We start from the raw sequence: 15,273 nt of genomic DNA on the forward strand, positions 1-15,273 counted from the left end.
TGACTCCTGGATACTGCAGCTGTCATAAATGTGAGTTGAGCATCCGAATGTAAATCACGGTATCACGGGGATGGTACAATGGTTGTAAGTGTGAAAAACGGTCATCAGTCCCTTTTTTCACCGATGTTGTAATTTTGGACGGCCACTAAATGAACTGTTGCAACTTGAGGACTACCTGTACAGAATTCTAACATTGTTCCCCAGCATTGAGTTCAATGCCTGTAATTTGAGGCAAATTCCTAAGTCTTTCCACAGGCATTTCTGCATTTCTGCATTAAATAGGAAGGCAACCTATCATAGATAAAGGTAAAAGTTCCCCTTGCACATGCATGCTAGTCGTTCCTGACTCTAGGGGACGGTGCTCGTCTCCGTTTCAAAGCTGAAGAGCCAGCGCTGTCCGAAGATGTTTCCATGGTCATGTGGCTGACATGACTAAACGCCAAAGGCACACAGCTGTTTTCTTCCCACCAAAGGTGGTTCCTATTTTTCTACTTGCATTTTTTACGTGCTTTCGAACTGCTAGGTTGGCAGAAGCTGGGACAAGTAACGGGAGCTCACTCCATTATGAGGCAACTAGGGATTCGAACCGACCTTCTGATGGACAAGCGTCTTAGCCACTGAGCCACTGCGTCCCTAACCTATCATAATTACTCCAATATTGGACGATTGCTGCTTCAGGGCTTCAGCCGCATGAAGAATGGACCGGAGGGGGTGGGTGGGAGGCGATGTCTCTGTGTGTTTGTGTATGCAAAGCAGAGAGCACTCACCTTTGTTTTCTGTTTTGAGCTCCTCGAGAAGCAGGTCGTTCTGCCGGTTGCCGAGGACGAAGGCCAGGAAGGAGAGGATAAGGGCATTCAAGATGCCAATGATGGCTAAGATATAAGCCCAGCGCACAGAGCAGTCGCCCAGGGAATACTTCCCTGTCTTCTCCCCGCACATGTCCCTGACGGTCTCTGAGTCCCAGCCATCTGGGAATATCATGCAGCCCAGCACCAGGCAGAGAGCTGGACAAAGACAAGAGGAAGGAAGGCGGATGGTTAACCAGGCAGTGCTCACATCAGCTGACTGCAGATGGAAGGGAGTCTTGCATGGCACCCTTACATAAAAAAAACAACGTTGGTGCTTAAAATAGTTCTACCCCTTTCTCCCTCCAGCCCTGAAGGCATTACCTAGTCAGGTAATAAAACGTCTGCAAGCAAACCAACAAGCTCAGAGAGCACCAACAGAAAACAGACACAAACTACAAGACTCCATAGCTCAACCTGAGCCCCAACTACCCTGTTTCCCCGAAAATAAGGCCTCCCAGAATAATAAGCCCAATTGGGCTTTTGAGCGCATGCGCTAAAATAAGCCCTCTCCCAAAAAGAAGCCCCCTCTAAAATATTTAAATGCATGTGCAGCCGGTCCCCACCATTTCCTGGGGGGACAAGGGAACATGCCCCACGTACCCCACATGCAGCTGCCCTCTACGCGGAACAGCCTCGCGGAGGCCACTCCCGCAAACCCTAGCTACCACTCCCCTTCTCTTAGTGGCGGCCGCAGAAAGAGGGGCAGGCCCAGCGACAGTAGGGTTGGCAAGAGTGTGCCAGAGACAGAACTTTCGGCCTTCTCTGGAGCAGCTGATCCACGGGCCGAGGTTAAGGGGTCTCCTGCACCTCAAAAATAATAAGATCTCCCTGAAAATAAGGCCAAGTGCTTATTTTGGGGAGGGGTCAAAAGAAAATAAGATCCCGTCTTGTTTTCGGGGAAACACGGATTTCTCTTTTGTTGAGAGAGATTTTTATTCCCCAAGGATTCCATTGTGAATATTCAATGCATTTTCCAAGCAAATGTGACATACATTCAATTCATGTTGCCTTAGTGGTGGTGGTGTATATTGCACAATTGTCAAGACTGACTTGAACTTTCACCTCTATTCCGCTTTTGCTCACAGAGTGACAAAAATGGGGGGGGTGGAGGTGGATTAGAATGCAAAGATGGGGGGAATGGCTCCAAGCATCATTGGTTCCCATGAGACATTGCTCTCCCCCCTCAAGGACACCCAGAGCAGATGCCACAGCGTGATCGGCTGGTTCCCAAAACAAAATGGACAGAAGTGATTGGTGGATGTAATGGACTGTGGGTGGACTCTGTTGAAAGAGGAAATGAACTAGATGTATGCTTGTGTGGGAAATCCAGAACTGGTTTTGCATCTTCTGTCCCAATGTGTGTATTGTTTATTCAGTAAAGTTTATATTCTTGATAAAATAATGTCCCAGGAGTGTCTTTTTCTGGATTTGCCAACTGGACAACTGACAACAATATTCATTTCCCCTTCATCCCAAGCTAGAGTCCCTCGACCTGTTGCTTTCAAGATGCTAGACTCGTGAAGGAGAACCTATGGCACGAGTGGCATGCGCGCGCTGGCCAGCTGACTTTGGCCTTCTTTTGAGGCCATTTTTCACCTTCCAGAGGTTTCCTTGAAGTTTGGGAACATACTTCCGGTTTGCTCATAGAGCCGGTTTTAGTCCTCCGGAGCATTCAGGAGGCTTCCCTGAAGGCTCTGGAGGATGAAAAACGGCTCTACGGATAAACCGGAAATGACTTCTGGTTTGCTTGTAGGGTTCTTTTTTGCCCTCCGGAGCCTTCAGGGAAGCCTGCTGAAGACTCTGGAGGCCTAAAACCGCCCCTATGAGCAAACTGGAAGTCTGTTCCTGAACTTCCGGTTTGCCCATAGGGCTGGTTTTTCACACTCTGGAGGCTTCTCCTGAAGCCTCCGGGGGCTCAGTGGGGTGCTGTTTTCACCCTCCACAAACTCCTATAAAGCCTCTGGAACCTGGGGAGGGCGAAAAAAGCACTCCAAAAATGGGGGGGGAGTGCTGCTCGTGAGCACATGCACACTGGAGTCATACGCATAGCATTATGGGTATGGCACACCCACGCACGACCCCCCTGCACTCCCCTGCTTTTGGCACGCGAGCCAAAGTAGGTTCTCCATCACTGTGCTAGACCATAAAAGATATCACTCTCAGCCAGCCTAACCAAGTGGCATGAAGTCTGGAGAGTTGCAGGGTGCCTCATCTGTAGGCCACTGAGTTACCTCAAGCTTCGCTCCCGTTTCAAAGTTTGCCTTTAAATTAATGAAATTTAAATTCATTGAAAAGCAATCATAGTAGTTAATTGGCATTGACAAAAGTACCACCAGCCAATTGTACATCTTAAAGTTACCAAGGCTGAGAAACACTGTTTTACTTCATTGAAGCTGAGGTGCCACTACCCATTCCCCCACATAACTGGCAATTACTTATGGGCCCTTGCATACCACAGCCCTCCTAGTGAAGCCTGGCCATAAGACTGGCCTCCTGTCCTGCCCCATGGAAGGGTGGAGAGAGGATTGGTAATTTGTTTGGAGAGCAATTGATTGAAGCTCCTTGCTCAGGCTAGTTTGTTCTAGTGCATAGGTTTCAAACTCCTCATGTCATGTCACATGATGAATCACACTATTTTTGCCTTCGCCAGAGCTGGGGTGGGCGTGGCCTACATGTGATGCACCCGCCCACAGGCCGCCACTTTGACATTCCTGTTCTAGTGTAGAAAGGAAACACAACAGAGTCCCTCCCCTTCCTTCGACTTTGACATCTCAGTCTCAGCACGAACTGCTTGGTCAGGAACAAAACGGAAGCTGCTAAGATCAGGTCACCAACAAATGAGTTTGACAGCTCCTGGTCAGTATGGTCAATATTTCTTTCTGCCGGGGCCTCCAAGGCTCCACTGCTCTTGTGGATTTAGTGGTGGAGCTACCAGGAGTCTCTCTGCAGATCCTTGGCCGTGAGCTCCTGTTTTCATGGCCCTGGGAACTCTGCAGCTCTTGGATGCTGACTTGGGAATTGAAAATCCAAGTAATGGTTTTCCTATGGATAGGGTGTGTGTGTGTATGTGTGTGTGTAAGAGAGAGAAGGAGGGTGGGAGGGAGAGATTTGTAATGCCATTAGAAGAGAAATGCCACAATGAAACCCATCAATGGTGCACTATGGGGAAAGGGAACTGCCATAAAGATCCTTGAAATTTTCACTTTGAGGGGTACCAGTGGGAATATTCATCTCTGTTCTGACCGAGGCTTCCCAAGAGCATGAAGCAAACTCCTTGTCCCAACAAAAATGCCTTTTATTAATTGACTGTGAATTCTGTTCATTCACATCCAGCAAAGTCTTTTGAGGGAGGATTTACAGTCTCAAACCTTATCTGGCTTGGAGAACTGACAGGCCCATATCTGCAAAATTTGGCAAGGAGTCTCGGAGAGTCACGAACCAATTAAGTGAAATAATTGTCCCCTGCAAACTCCACTCCCCTTTCGCTCCTCTTTTATTTCCTCTGGGAGGGGTCATTCATCATCTGGCCTTACTCCCAAGTCGACCCCTGTTCTTTAGCTGTTCCCTTCGTCTGGGAACTCAGCGCATGCGCACACTGGGAACAGGTTCCAACTCTTTGTCTGCATCACTGATGTCTGACTCTGAAGGCAGCTGATAACTGGCATACAGCCCTGGTCCCCTCTCTGCCTCCAACACAAAGCCCTCATCAGGGCCTTCTCCAGACTCCAGGACTGGCCCATGTTCCTCCCCAACCTCCTCATCGTCCAAATCTACTGCCAGCTCCACTGGACAATGAGGAGGTTGGGGAGGAACATGGGCCTAAGATTTGGAATTTCTAAAAGAACTTAGACCTATAAATGCTACACACAATAGGATAAGGTAAAATGCTGAGTATAAGACACTTAAAAGATGACCTCATATTCTGCCTCGCTCAGGCCTTCAAAATGCTATATGCACAAAGCGGAAGAGATGGGTTTGCCTCTAGAACAGTGGTTCTCAACCTGTGGGTCCGGACCCCATTCACAGGGGTCGCCTAAGACCATAGAAAAACACATATTTTCAAAAAAATCCAGAAAACATAAAATAATTTTATGGTTGTGGGGCACCACAACATGAGGAACTGTATTAAAGGGTTGCGGCATTAGGAAGGTTGAGACCCACTGGACTAGAATGAACAATGTTCAGGACCTTGGACAGCTCAGTCCACAAAATTACAGGCCTAGACTCAGTTCTCCCTATAGGAACTGCTGCTCTTCAGCATCTGCCCTTAGACAACCAAAACTGGCTGGCTAGCTGACCAAGAGGTCCCTTTAGAAGCTTATCTAACAGAAGAAGGATGGGAAGGGACTTTTGAGGTCCAATTCCCTGCTCAAGCAAGAGACCCTATACCAGTGATGGCGAACCTTTTGGACACTGAGTGCCCAAACTACGCGCACACGCATGCCCAAACTGAAAGGTGTGCACTCGCTTGTGTGAATGTGCACACATGTGCAAATGTACACACATGTGCAAATGTACATGCATGTGCAAATGTACATGCATGTGCAAACGTGCACACATTCACGGGCATGCACACATGCACAGCAGAGACCCCAAGACCAGCTGGCTGGTGGGAGGCGGGGCATCCCAACACCAGCAGCGCTGCAAGAAGTAAGATCTTTCTCTTTCGTAAGCTTCTGTTTTGTCATTTGCAGGGAAACAGAAGCTCACGAAAGAAACTCCATGGAGATCTGACTTGGGGCAACGGCGTGAGTGTCAGCATAGAGGGCTCTGCGTGCCACCTCTGGCATATGTGCCATAGGTTCGCTATCATGGCCCTATACCAAGAGCCTATACCATTTCAGAGGAATGGCTGTCCAATCTATTCTTTAAAAATGTCCATTGTTGGAGCACCTACAATGCCTGGAGGCAAGTCGTTCCACTGATTAATTGCTCTCATTATCAGGAAATTTCTCTGTAGCTCGAAGTTGGATCTCTCCTTGATAAATTCGCATCTATTGCTTCTTATCTTGCCCTCTGGTGCTCCTGTTCTCTAAACTTAAAGAGCCCATGAACCATAGAGGGAAAATCATTTGATTTTTAGCTGCCCTTTAATGAAAGTGCTACATCTTAAAGGCAGGCAGGGCGGATAAAGAGGCAGTGATGACTTGAAGTTGGGGTTAATTTGCTTAAACTCCTCATCATAGTTTTACTAACCTCAGCCAGGAGATTATACCAATTCACATTCGATTTACAGTAATGGATCATCCACAAGTGCTGCTAAGCAACAGCTGAGTTTGACATGTGCTTATTCTGTTTTTGGTTTTCTGGAGTTGTGTGTTCTGTTTTTTTCCAAAGATAGACAGGTAAAATGACTTTTGAGCAACCTGGTCACGTTTTCTGACTGTCTTTACCTGTGATATAAATTCCTAGGCCTTGTTTTCTATTTTCCCCTTTTTACCATTCACATGACAACATATATGGAATCTGTATACTTCTAATTTAGACTACCCTGTTTCTAAATAGATGTATAATAACAAAAAAAATTATATTTATAATTTGATATTTGCTTTTTGTTGGTTGCAAATTATTTTAGGTTTTAGATTTTACAATTAGATATTACAATTATCTAACAAAGGTTCATCCTGTGTCACAAAAGACCTCTGGGTAAAGATTTTTGAACTGTTATATTTGTGCTGTAATACTTTGCTTTGTCAACTCCTTTTAACATCTTTAGTTTGATTTCTTGATGATTCCACTTGGAGTACTGTAGTATCTCTCAATGCCTCCTTTGTTCCTCCTATGTGCATCATTTTTATGCTTTTTTGTGTTCCTTCTCAAGCTTGGTTCTCAATAGCTGGTGTGTTAGTGTCTGTGTGTGCAAAGAAAATAGTGATATTCCTTGAGAGTTTATTGACAGCAAGCTGGCCTGAAAAGCACATTCACAGTTCCCTGAAGCAAGAGGTGAGAGTGAGCATGCAAAACAGAGAAAAAATAATGTTACGACATGAGAGAGCCAGTTTAGTCAAGTGGTTTAGGTACCAGTCTACTCACCAAGAGACTGTGAGTTCAAGTCCCACCTTTAGCCATGAAAGCCAGCTGAGTGACTTTGGGTCAATCACTCTCTATCAGTCCAATACACCTCACAGTGTTGTTGAATGGAAAATAGGACAAGGAGAGTGTATTGGGTAGGTTCCCTGCCTTGAGTTATTTGTAAAAATAGAATACAATAGCAGAGTTGGAAGGGACCTTGGAGGTCTTCTAGTCCAACTCCCTGCCTAGGCAGGAAACCCTACACCACTTCAGACAAATGGTTGCCCAACATCTTAAAGACTTCCAGTGTTGGAGCATTCATAACTTCTGGAAGCAAGTAGTTCCATTGAGTAATTATTCTAACTCTCAGGAAATTTCTCCTCAGTTCTAAGTTGCTTCTCTCCTTGATTAGTTTCCACCCATTGCTTCTTGTTCTGCCCTCAGGTGCCTTGGAGAATAGTTTGACTCCCTCTTCTCTGTGGCAACCCCTGAGATATTGGAAGACTGCTATCATGTCTCCCCTAGTCCTTCTTTTAATTAAACTAGACACACCCAACTGTTCCTGCAACCGTTCTTCATATGTTTTAACCTCCAGTCCTCCGATCATCTTGGTTGCTCTTCTCTGCACTCTTTCTAGAGTCTCCACAAATAATAAAGAAGTGATACAAAATAAAATAATAATAATAATAATTTTAAAATGTGGAAAGGTTAGCTCTCCAAAACAGAGAAAGGCATCTAAACTCTGCAAAAAGAGAAGGGGGGGTACACTTCAAATTTCTCTGACACCCCCCCCCCCACACACACACTTCCCACATCTTCCTCTCCAGCTTCAAGAAGCACACAGATGATTAAAAATTCACCATCAACCATAGAAGCCGGCACAATGGCCATTAATCAATATCCAGGGAGAGAGATCTGTGGTTGGGTTCTTATGTGCATTATTACCAGGTTATTATTTTTAATCAAAGCTAAAGCTATTTAAAACATCCAGCAGGGAAAATTACAAGTTATTCTTGTCCTTTCTCGTTCCTCCATTCTGAGACCCCATCCTGTGCCAAGCAAGCAAGGGATTGACTTCTACTCTGCTTTTGCACAGTGCCTAGAAAAAAAATTAGGTGCCACAGATTAGTTGCTGTTGCTTATTTTTTTTAAAAAAAAACCCCACTCGTTATCAACCCTCTTTTTATTTTAGGAAAAGGGAGCGTTTTAAGAAGATAATGAAATAAAATGGCATAGTCTTGTTCTTCTGTTAAAAGTCTTTCCTAAAGAGATAAAGGCATAAAAAGCAAGCAAGACCAATTGGAGTTATACTTCTCTATATAGGGCTGCTCCTGAAGACTACCTAAAATCTTCAATTGACCCAAAATGCGGCAGAATGAGTAAATATGGGTGTCAGGCCTGCAGCCATCTTTTCGTTTGGATCTTTGGCCTGCCACACTTTCTATCATTCTTCTATGCCTTTTCTATTGTGGGGAAATGGGAGGGGGGATTCGCAATAGCAGTTAGTAGTTAGACTTATATACCGCTTCATAGGGCTTTCAGCCCTCTCTAAGCGGTTTACAGAGTCAGCATATTGCCCCCAACAACATCCGGGTCCTCATTTTACCCACCTCGGAAGGATGGAAGGCTGAGTCAACCTTTGAGCCGGTGAGATTTGAACAGCTGAACTGCAGAACTGCAGTCAGCTGAAGTAGCCTGCAGTGCTGCATTTAACCACTGTGCCACCTCGGCTCAATTGTATGGAGTTAGATGATACGTAGCCATAACAAAATTCTTTCTGGAAAGCCAAAGTCATCCTTTGTCTCTGCACTTGACCGGAACTGGATGGGTGGAACTGCCAGCGTGGCAGTGGAAGATTGGACCATGTGATGGACTTGTGTGGGTGGGGGAAAGATCATGAACTTTCAACTGGGTGGGAAAAACCGGGAAGCTTTCAGATTCGTGTTTTCCCAGATGTGCCAACATGGCTCTCTTAAGAAATTGGAATTTTGAGAAATCCTTTGCCTCGGAGTCTGATTTAGTTTTGAATGCTATTTGGAAACCTGACAATGGGTACAGCTCATTACACCTAAGTGGCATCACTGCATCACAAGTTGCAGCAACTCTCAATAGGCGCAAGATCCAATCTGGGTCAGTCACCAGGACCAGAGTTTTAGTCTTCCACACTTTTGGACTCGTGCTGGAGCCCATCTTCAGGGAACTTCTCTCCCGGAAGATGGGCTCCAGCATGAGTCCAAAAACTCAGAAGACTAAAACTCTAATCCTAGTGACCGACCCAGATTGGATCCTGTAACATTATCCTAGAACACGTATATTTGCCTTCATTCGTGACCCTCAACAGGTTTCTGAGTACAATGAAGATGCAGGTTTGAAGATGCTAAGGGCCCGGTTCCACCACAAAACCGCGGTAGACTAAAGCGTGCTTGACGAAAGCGCGTACGTGACGTCATCACAGCGCAACGAAAACAGCACGCTGTGAGGGGTAAACTTAAAATTAACGCGAAAACCTTACCCTAACCCCCCCAAACCTAACCCTAAACCTAACCCTAAACCTAACCCTTAACCTAACCCTAACCCTAACCCTAAACCTAACCCTTAACCTAACGCTAAACCTAACGCTAACCCTTAACCTAACCCTAACCCTAAACCTAACCCTTTCCTTTACATGAATCGGCTTGCTTTAAAAGCGCTTTTTAAAGCGCCCTTTTTTCTCCGCGGTCGTATTTGTCGCGCTGCTGCTGATGTCACGTATGCGCTTTAATCGGGCGCGCTTTAGTGGACCGCGGTTTTGACGGGTCAGGAAGGGCCCAGGTGGATCAGCTGTCTTCCAGGGTTTCTGCCCATTCCATCACTTCCAGCAGGGTGGGATTGCTCTCTATTGAACTTTGTCAACCAGCTAAATATGAGTCAGCAGTGTGCAGCAGCAGCCAAAAAAGCCAATGCAATCCTAAATTGCATAAACAGAGGGATACAATCAAGATCAGGTGAGGTACTAATACCACTCTATAAAGCCTTAGTAAGACCACACCTAGAGTACTGCATCCAGTTTTGGTCACCACATTATAAAAAAGATGTTGAGACTCTAGAAAAAGTGCAGAGGAGAGCAACCAAGATGATTAGGGGACTGGAGACTAAAACATATGAAGAACGGTTACAGGAACTGGGCATGACTAGTCTAGTGAAGAGAAGGACCAGGGAAGACATGATAGCAGTCTTCCAATATCTCAGGGGTTGCCACACAGAGGAGGGGATCAAGCTATTTTCCAAAGCACTTGAAGGCCAGACTAGAAATAATGGATGGAAACTGACCAATGAGAGATTTAACCTAGAAATAAGAAAGAACTTTCTGACAGTGAGAAGAACAATCAACCAATGGAACAGCTTTGCTTTGAGAAGTTGTGGGGGATTCATCACTGGAAGCTTTCAAGAAGAGACTGGACTGACATCTGACAGGAATGGTGTAGGGTCTCCCGCTTGAGCAGGGGATTGGACTAGATGACCTACAAAGTCCATTCCAACTCTGTTTATTTGACTGAGTCATCTAATGGGACTGAGGAGAGCTACTTTTTCTGTTGTGGCTCCTTCTCTGAGCAACAACCTCCCCCATCTGAGGTACAAAGAGCCCTTATCCTTTTGGCTTTTGAGTAGGCCATTAAGAGTTGGCTCCTTCCCCAGGTTATAGCATCAAGGATAGGTCTTAAAGTAGCCTAATAATGATGTTCATACGCTCTATGAATTGTTAAGCATTCTTTGTACTGGATCACTTTTCTTTTGTTTCATTAGGAAGGCTCTTTTTTGTATTGTTTTTTTTTAAATTGGTTGTTGGCTACCCAAAGTTATGTATTTAAGATGGGCGGTTAAACAAACAAACCAATCAATCTGAGACTAAAAGCTTCAAGGACCTGCTCTCTCTCGCTCTCCTTCTGCAAAAAAAAAAAAGGAAATAGGAAGTAAAGGTTGCAGCTCTCTGCAGGAGCCTTCCCTCCTCTGAGCAGCTGGCTTGAGGCAAAACACCCTTTTCTCATCAAAGGGTTTTTATTGATGTTGGTTCCCTGAGAAGAAAACATCGGCAAAAGGGCAAACGGGGAAGGGGATTTTCATCCCTTCTTTCTCTCCTGGGCTGCCTGGTCCCCCTTAGCTCCTTCTGCCTTTGGCCCATGCCTCCAAACCTCCCCCCAGCCCCCACTTCATGCCTTTCAATCTTCCCTCAAGCTGCAAAAAATGAAAAGGGTGTGGGGGGAGTCAGGCTATGTGTATTGAATTTTTTTCTAATCTGTCGAGATGGTGTTCTGATGCAGGTCGGAGCTCCCTCTTTGCAAGTATTTGGAATGATTAATGATAGGAAGAAGGGAAAAGGGAAGGCATAGTGTGAAGAAACGTGCTTCCATATCTCTCTCTCTCTTTCTCTCTCTCTCTCTCTCTCTCTCTCTCTTTCTCTTTCTCTCTGTCTGTCTGTCTGTCTGTCTCTCTCTCTCTCTCTCTCTCTTTCTCTCTGTCGGTCTCTCTCTCTTTCTTTCTCTCTCTCTCTCTCTCTCTTTCTCTCTGTCGGTCTCTCTCTCTTTCTTTCTCTCTCTCTCTCTCTCTCTTTCTCTCTGTCTGTCTCTCTCTCTCTCTTTCTGTCTCTCTGTCTCTCTCTCTCTCACATACACACACACTCACACTCACACACACACTATTGTCCTGCAGCCAAAACCTTTTTTTTAAAAAAAACTAACACAGTAAAATTCCTACCCTGTTTCCCAAAAAATAAGACCTCCCTGGATAATAAGCCTAATCGAGCTTTTGAGTGCATGTGCTAAAATAAACCCTCCCCCAAAAATAAGCCCTCCCTGAAAATATTGCAACACAGCAGCAGCCATGAGGTGACCACACTCGCCGCCCTCCTGCACCTCAAAAATAATAAGACCTCCCCGAAAATAAGGCCAAGAGCTTATTTCAGGGGACAAAAGAAAATAAGACCCCGTCTTATTTTCAGGGAAACACAGTAATTAGAATGGTCATCGTCTGGATAGCAGTCTTCCAATGTTTGAAGGGCTGTCACAGAAAAAAGAGGGGCAACCTATTCCCCAAAGCATCTGAAAACAGGACCACAAAAGTAACGAACTGAAACTAATCAAGAGGAAATCCAACCTAGAACTAAAGAGAAATTTCCTGACAGCGAGAACAATTACCGTAATCAGACTTGCCTCCAGAAATTGTGGGCGGCCCAACGCGAGGTTTTTAAGAAGAGATTGGACAGCCATTTGTCCAGTATTATATTGTTGTGGCCCGCCCGAGGTCAGGGAGGAGGTTGGGGAGGAACATGGTCTAATCTTGGAGTCTGAGGAAGGCTCTAATGATGGCTGTGTCGGAGGCAGAGAGGAGGCCAGAGAAGGGACCAGTTATCAGCTGCCTTCAGAGGCATACATCAGTGAGGCAGACGAACACCTGGAGCTAGACGAAGGGAACAGCTAAGGAACAAGGGTTGACTTATAGTTTATTTATTTGTATGCCGCCCTTTTCCCTGAGGGGACTCAGGGCGGCTCACAAGTTAGGGACAAAACAAGTTATGAACATAAAACAATACATTGTTAAAAGAGAACACAACAATCATACCATTCGGGTGGGGTTAGGGTCTTTAGCCCCAGGCCTGCTGGGACAGCCAGATTTTAAGGGCAGTGCGGAAGGTCTGGAGGGTGGTGAGGGTACGAATCTCCACGGGGAGTTCGTTCCAGAGGGTCGGAGCAGCCACCGAGAAGGCTCTCCTCCGGGTAGTTGCCAGATGACATTGGCTCATTGATGGAATTCGGAGGAGGCCTAATCTATGCGATCTGATCGGTCTAGTGGAGGTAATTGGCAGTAGGCGGTCTCTCAAGTACCCAGACCCATCTAAGTAGACAGTGAATGGCCCCTCCCATAGGGAATAAAAGAGGAGCGAAAGGGGAGGGGAGTTTGCAGGAGACAATTAGTTCATTCCTGCATTCTTGCCAAATATTGCAGCATCTGAAGGATGTCGGCCTGGCCACTCTCCAAGCCTGATAAAGGTCGGTAATTGTGAACTATCTTGAAAGACTGTGGGCCGGGACTTTGCTGGAGAGGAATTCACTGTAACTTAAATAAAAGGGGTTTATTGGGAGGAGGAGCTTGCTTCGTGCTGCTGGGGAAGCCTAGAGGTCAGAACAGATATTGCCTGAGCAGTGGGTTGAACTAGAAGACCTCCAAGGACCCTTTCAACTCTGATACTTTGCATTCCATAATGATGGCCAATTGCTGTTGTTAGAATCAGCCACTAACAACAGATGGGAAGCTCTCCAGAGGTTGCCAGATCACAACTTCCAGCCACCTCGGATAACACAACCAATGTGGAACATTGCTAGGATACACACCGTTTTGATCTACCCCTAGGTTCCTTGCCCTTGACAGGCGGCTAGATAAATGTTTTAAACCAATGAAAATAAGTCTATCATCAATGGAGGGATCTGAGAGCAAAAAACATTCTAAGTCAGTGTTTCTCAACCTTGGCGACTTTAAGTCCTGCGGACTTCAACTCCCAGAATCCCCCAGCCAGCATAGCTGGCTGGGGGATTCTGGGAGTTGAAGTCCACAGGACTTAAAGTCGCCAAGGTTGAGAAACACTGTTCTAAGTACAATGTAGGTCAGCCTTCCAAGATTTTCTTTTTATTGATTAAATTTTAAAACATACTTCTCAGAATGTATTGGGGAAAGAAAAGTACAACTAGTCCTTGATTTACAGCCGCTCTTATAGGGACCGTTTGAAGTTACAATGGCACTGAAAGCAATTACTAATGACCATTTTTCACAGTTACGACCGTGCGATCCCCTTTTGCGACCATCTGACAAGCTGAATCTAGACTCCCTTCACAACAACTGTGTAACTAACTTGACAACTGCCGTGATTCACTAAACAACTGTGGCAAGAAAACAGGGCAATATTCTCTTAGCCACTGTCTTGCTTAGCCACAGAAGTTTTGGGTTCAGTTGTGGTTGTAGCTCGAGGACTACCGGTGCTTCAGCTGAGCCTTCTGATTCTTGTCTGAGCTCCTCAACAGGACAGCTGGGGAATTCTGGGAGTCCACAGACCTTAAAATGGCCGGTGTCAGACAGCCCATTGGCCATTTTGCCAAGAGCAATTCTGAAAAAGTTTTTATTTATTTTTTATTCTCCTACATACAATTACATTCTTCTTCTTTACATTGGTCATTCTTATACATTTATTATTCCATTTAAAAGATTATAATATACAATTTGGGTTGCTTTATTTACCATCCCATCTGCCTGTTTTAACACCAGCTTATTTTCCCTTTCTTTTCTCCCTCCCTCCCTTCTCTAGTTTCTTCCTTCCTCCTCTCCTTCCTCTTCCTTCTTCCCTTACCTCTGCCCTACTCCTACTCTTCCTCTTCCCCTTCCTAACCTCTCTCCTTCTTTCATTTTCCCTTCCATCTTCCTCTCCTTCCTTTTCCTTCTTCCCTTACCTCTGCCCTACTCCTACTCTTCCTCTTCCCCTTCCTATCCTCCCTCCTTCTCTTTCTCTCCCTTCCACCTCCTCTCCTTACCTCTTCCTTCTTCCCTTACCTCTGCCCTACTCCTACTCTTCCTCTTCCCCTTCCTAACCCCTCTCCTTCTTTCATTCTCCCTTCCATCTTCCTCTCCTTACCTCTTCCTTCTTCCCTTACCTCTGCCCTACTCCTACTCTTCCTCTTCCTCTTCCCCTTCCTAACCCCTCTCCTTCTTTCATTCTCCCTTCCATCTTCCTCTCCTTCCTCTTCCTTCTTCCCTTACCTCTGCCCTACTCCTACTCTTCCTCTTCCCCTTCCTAACCTCTCTCCTTCTTTCATTCTCCCTTCCATCTTCCTCTCCTTCCTCTTCCTTCTTCCCTTACCTCTGCCCTACTCCTACTCTTCCTCTTCCCCTTCCTAACCTCTCTCCTTCTTTCATTCTCCCTTCCATCTTCCTCTCCTTCCTCTTCCTTCTTCCCTTACCTCTGCCCTACTCCTACTCCTACTCTTCCCCTTCCTACCCTCCTTTTCTTTCTCTCCCTTCCACCCTCCTCTCCTTACCTCTTCCTTCCTTCCCTGCCAAGAGCAATTCTGATCTAGACTGGGTTGCCTTATTTTTATTACTGCAGATCAGCACGGTTGGCTGTGCTCCTGCAAAACATTTTCCTCCTCCTCATCTCTTTTTAGAAAGCCACCCTAACTAGCAACTGTTGATGCTGGTGGGGAAAGAGATCTTGGAAATCCAGGAGCAGACAACTCTTCCGTAACATTGGCTTGGCCTAACGATGGTGGTGACTAGCCAGTTCTTCCTTCGGTGCTTCCAATGGACCGGAAAGAAGGTTTGGGTCAGTGAAAGAGAGACACTTCTCAGGCAAGCAGCCTTTTAATCCTTCTCTCCATGGCAACGGCATGAAGGC

At 45.8% G+C, this 15,273-nt stretch overlaps 1 protein-coding gene across 2 annotated transcripts in view; it reads right to left on the reverse strand.

Moving 5' to 3' along the window:
- Positions 1 to 15,273, reverse strand: part of LHFPL4 (LHFPL tetraspan subfamily member 4) — an 81,290-nt gene that overhangs the window by 20,052 nt on the left and 45,965 nt on the right. For both annotated transcript variants that reach the window (XM_087708675.1, XM_087708674.1), the window contains exon 2: positions 768 to 1,004. In XM_087708675.1, the coding sequence (XP_087564801.1) occupies positions 768 to 1,004 (237 nt within the window). The remainder of the gene's footprint in view (positions 1 to 767; positions 1,005 to 15,273) is intronic.

This window comes from Thamnophis sirtalis, unplaced genomic scaffold (genome assembly GCF_051295495.1).
Source record: "Thamnophis sirtalis isolate CommonGarterSnake01/CBP01778 unplaced genomic scaffold, rThaSir2_p1.2 scaffold_3, whole genome shotgun sequence".
Classification (NCBI taxonomy): domain Eukaryota; kingdom Metazoa; phylum Chordata; class Lepidosauria; order Squamata; family Natricidae; genus Thamnophis; species Thamnophis sirtalis.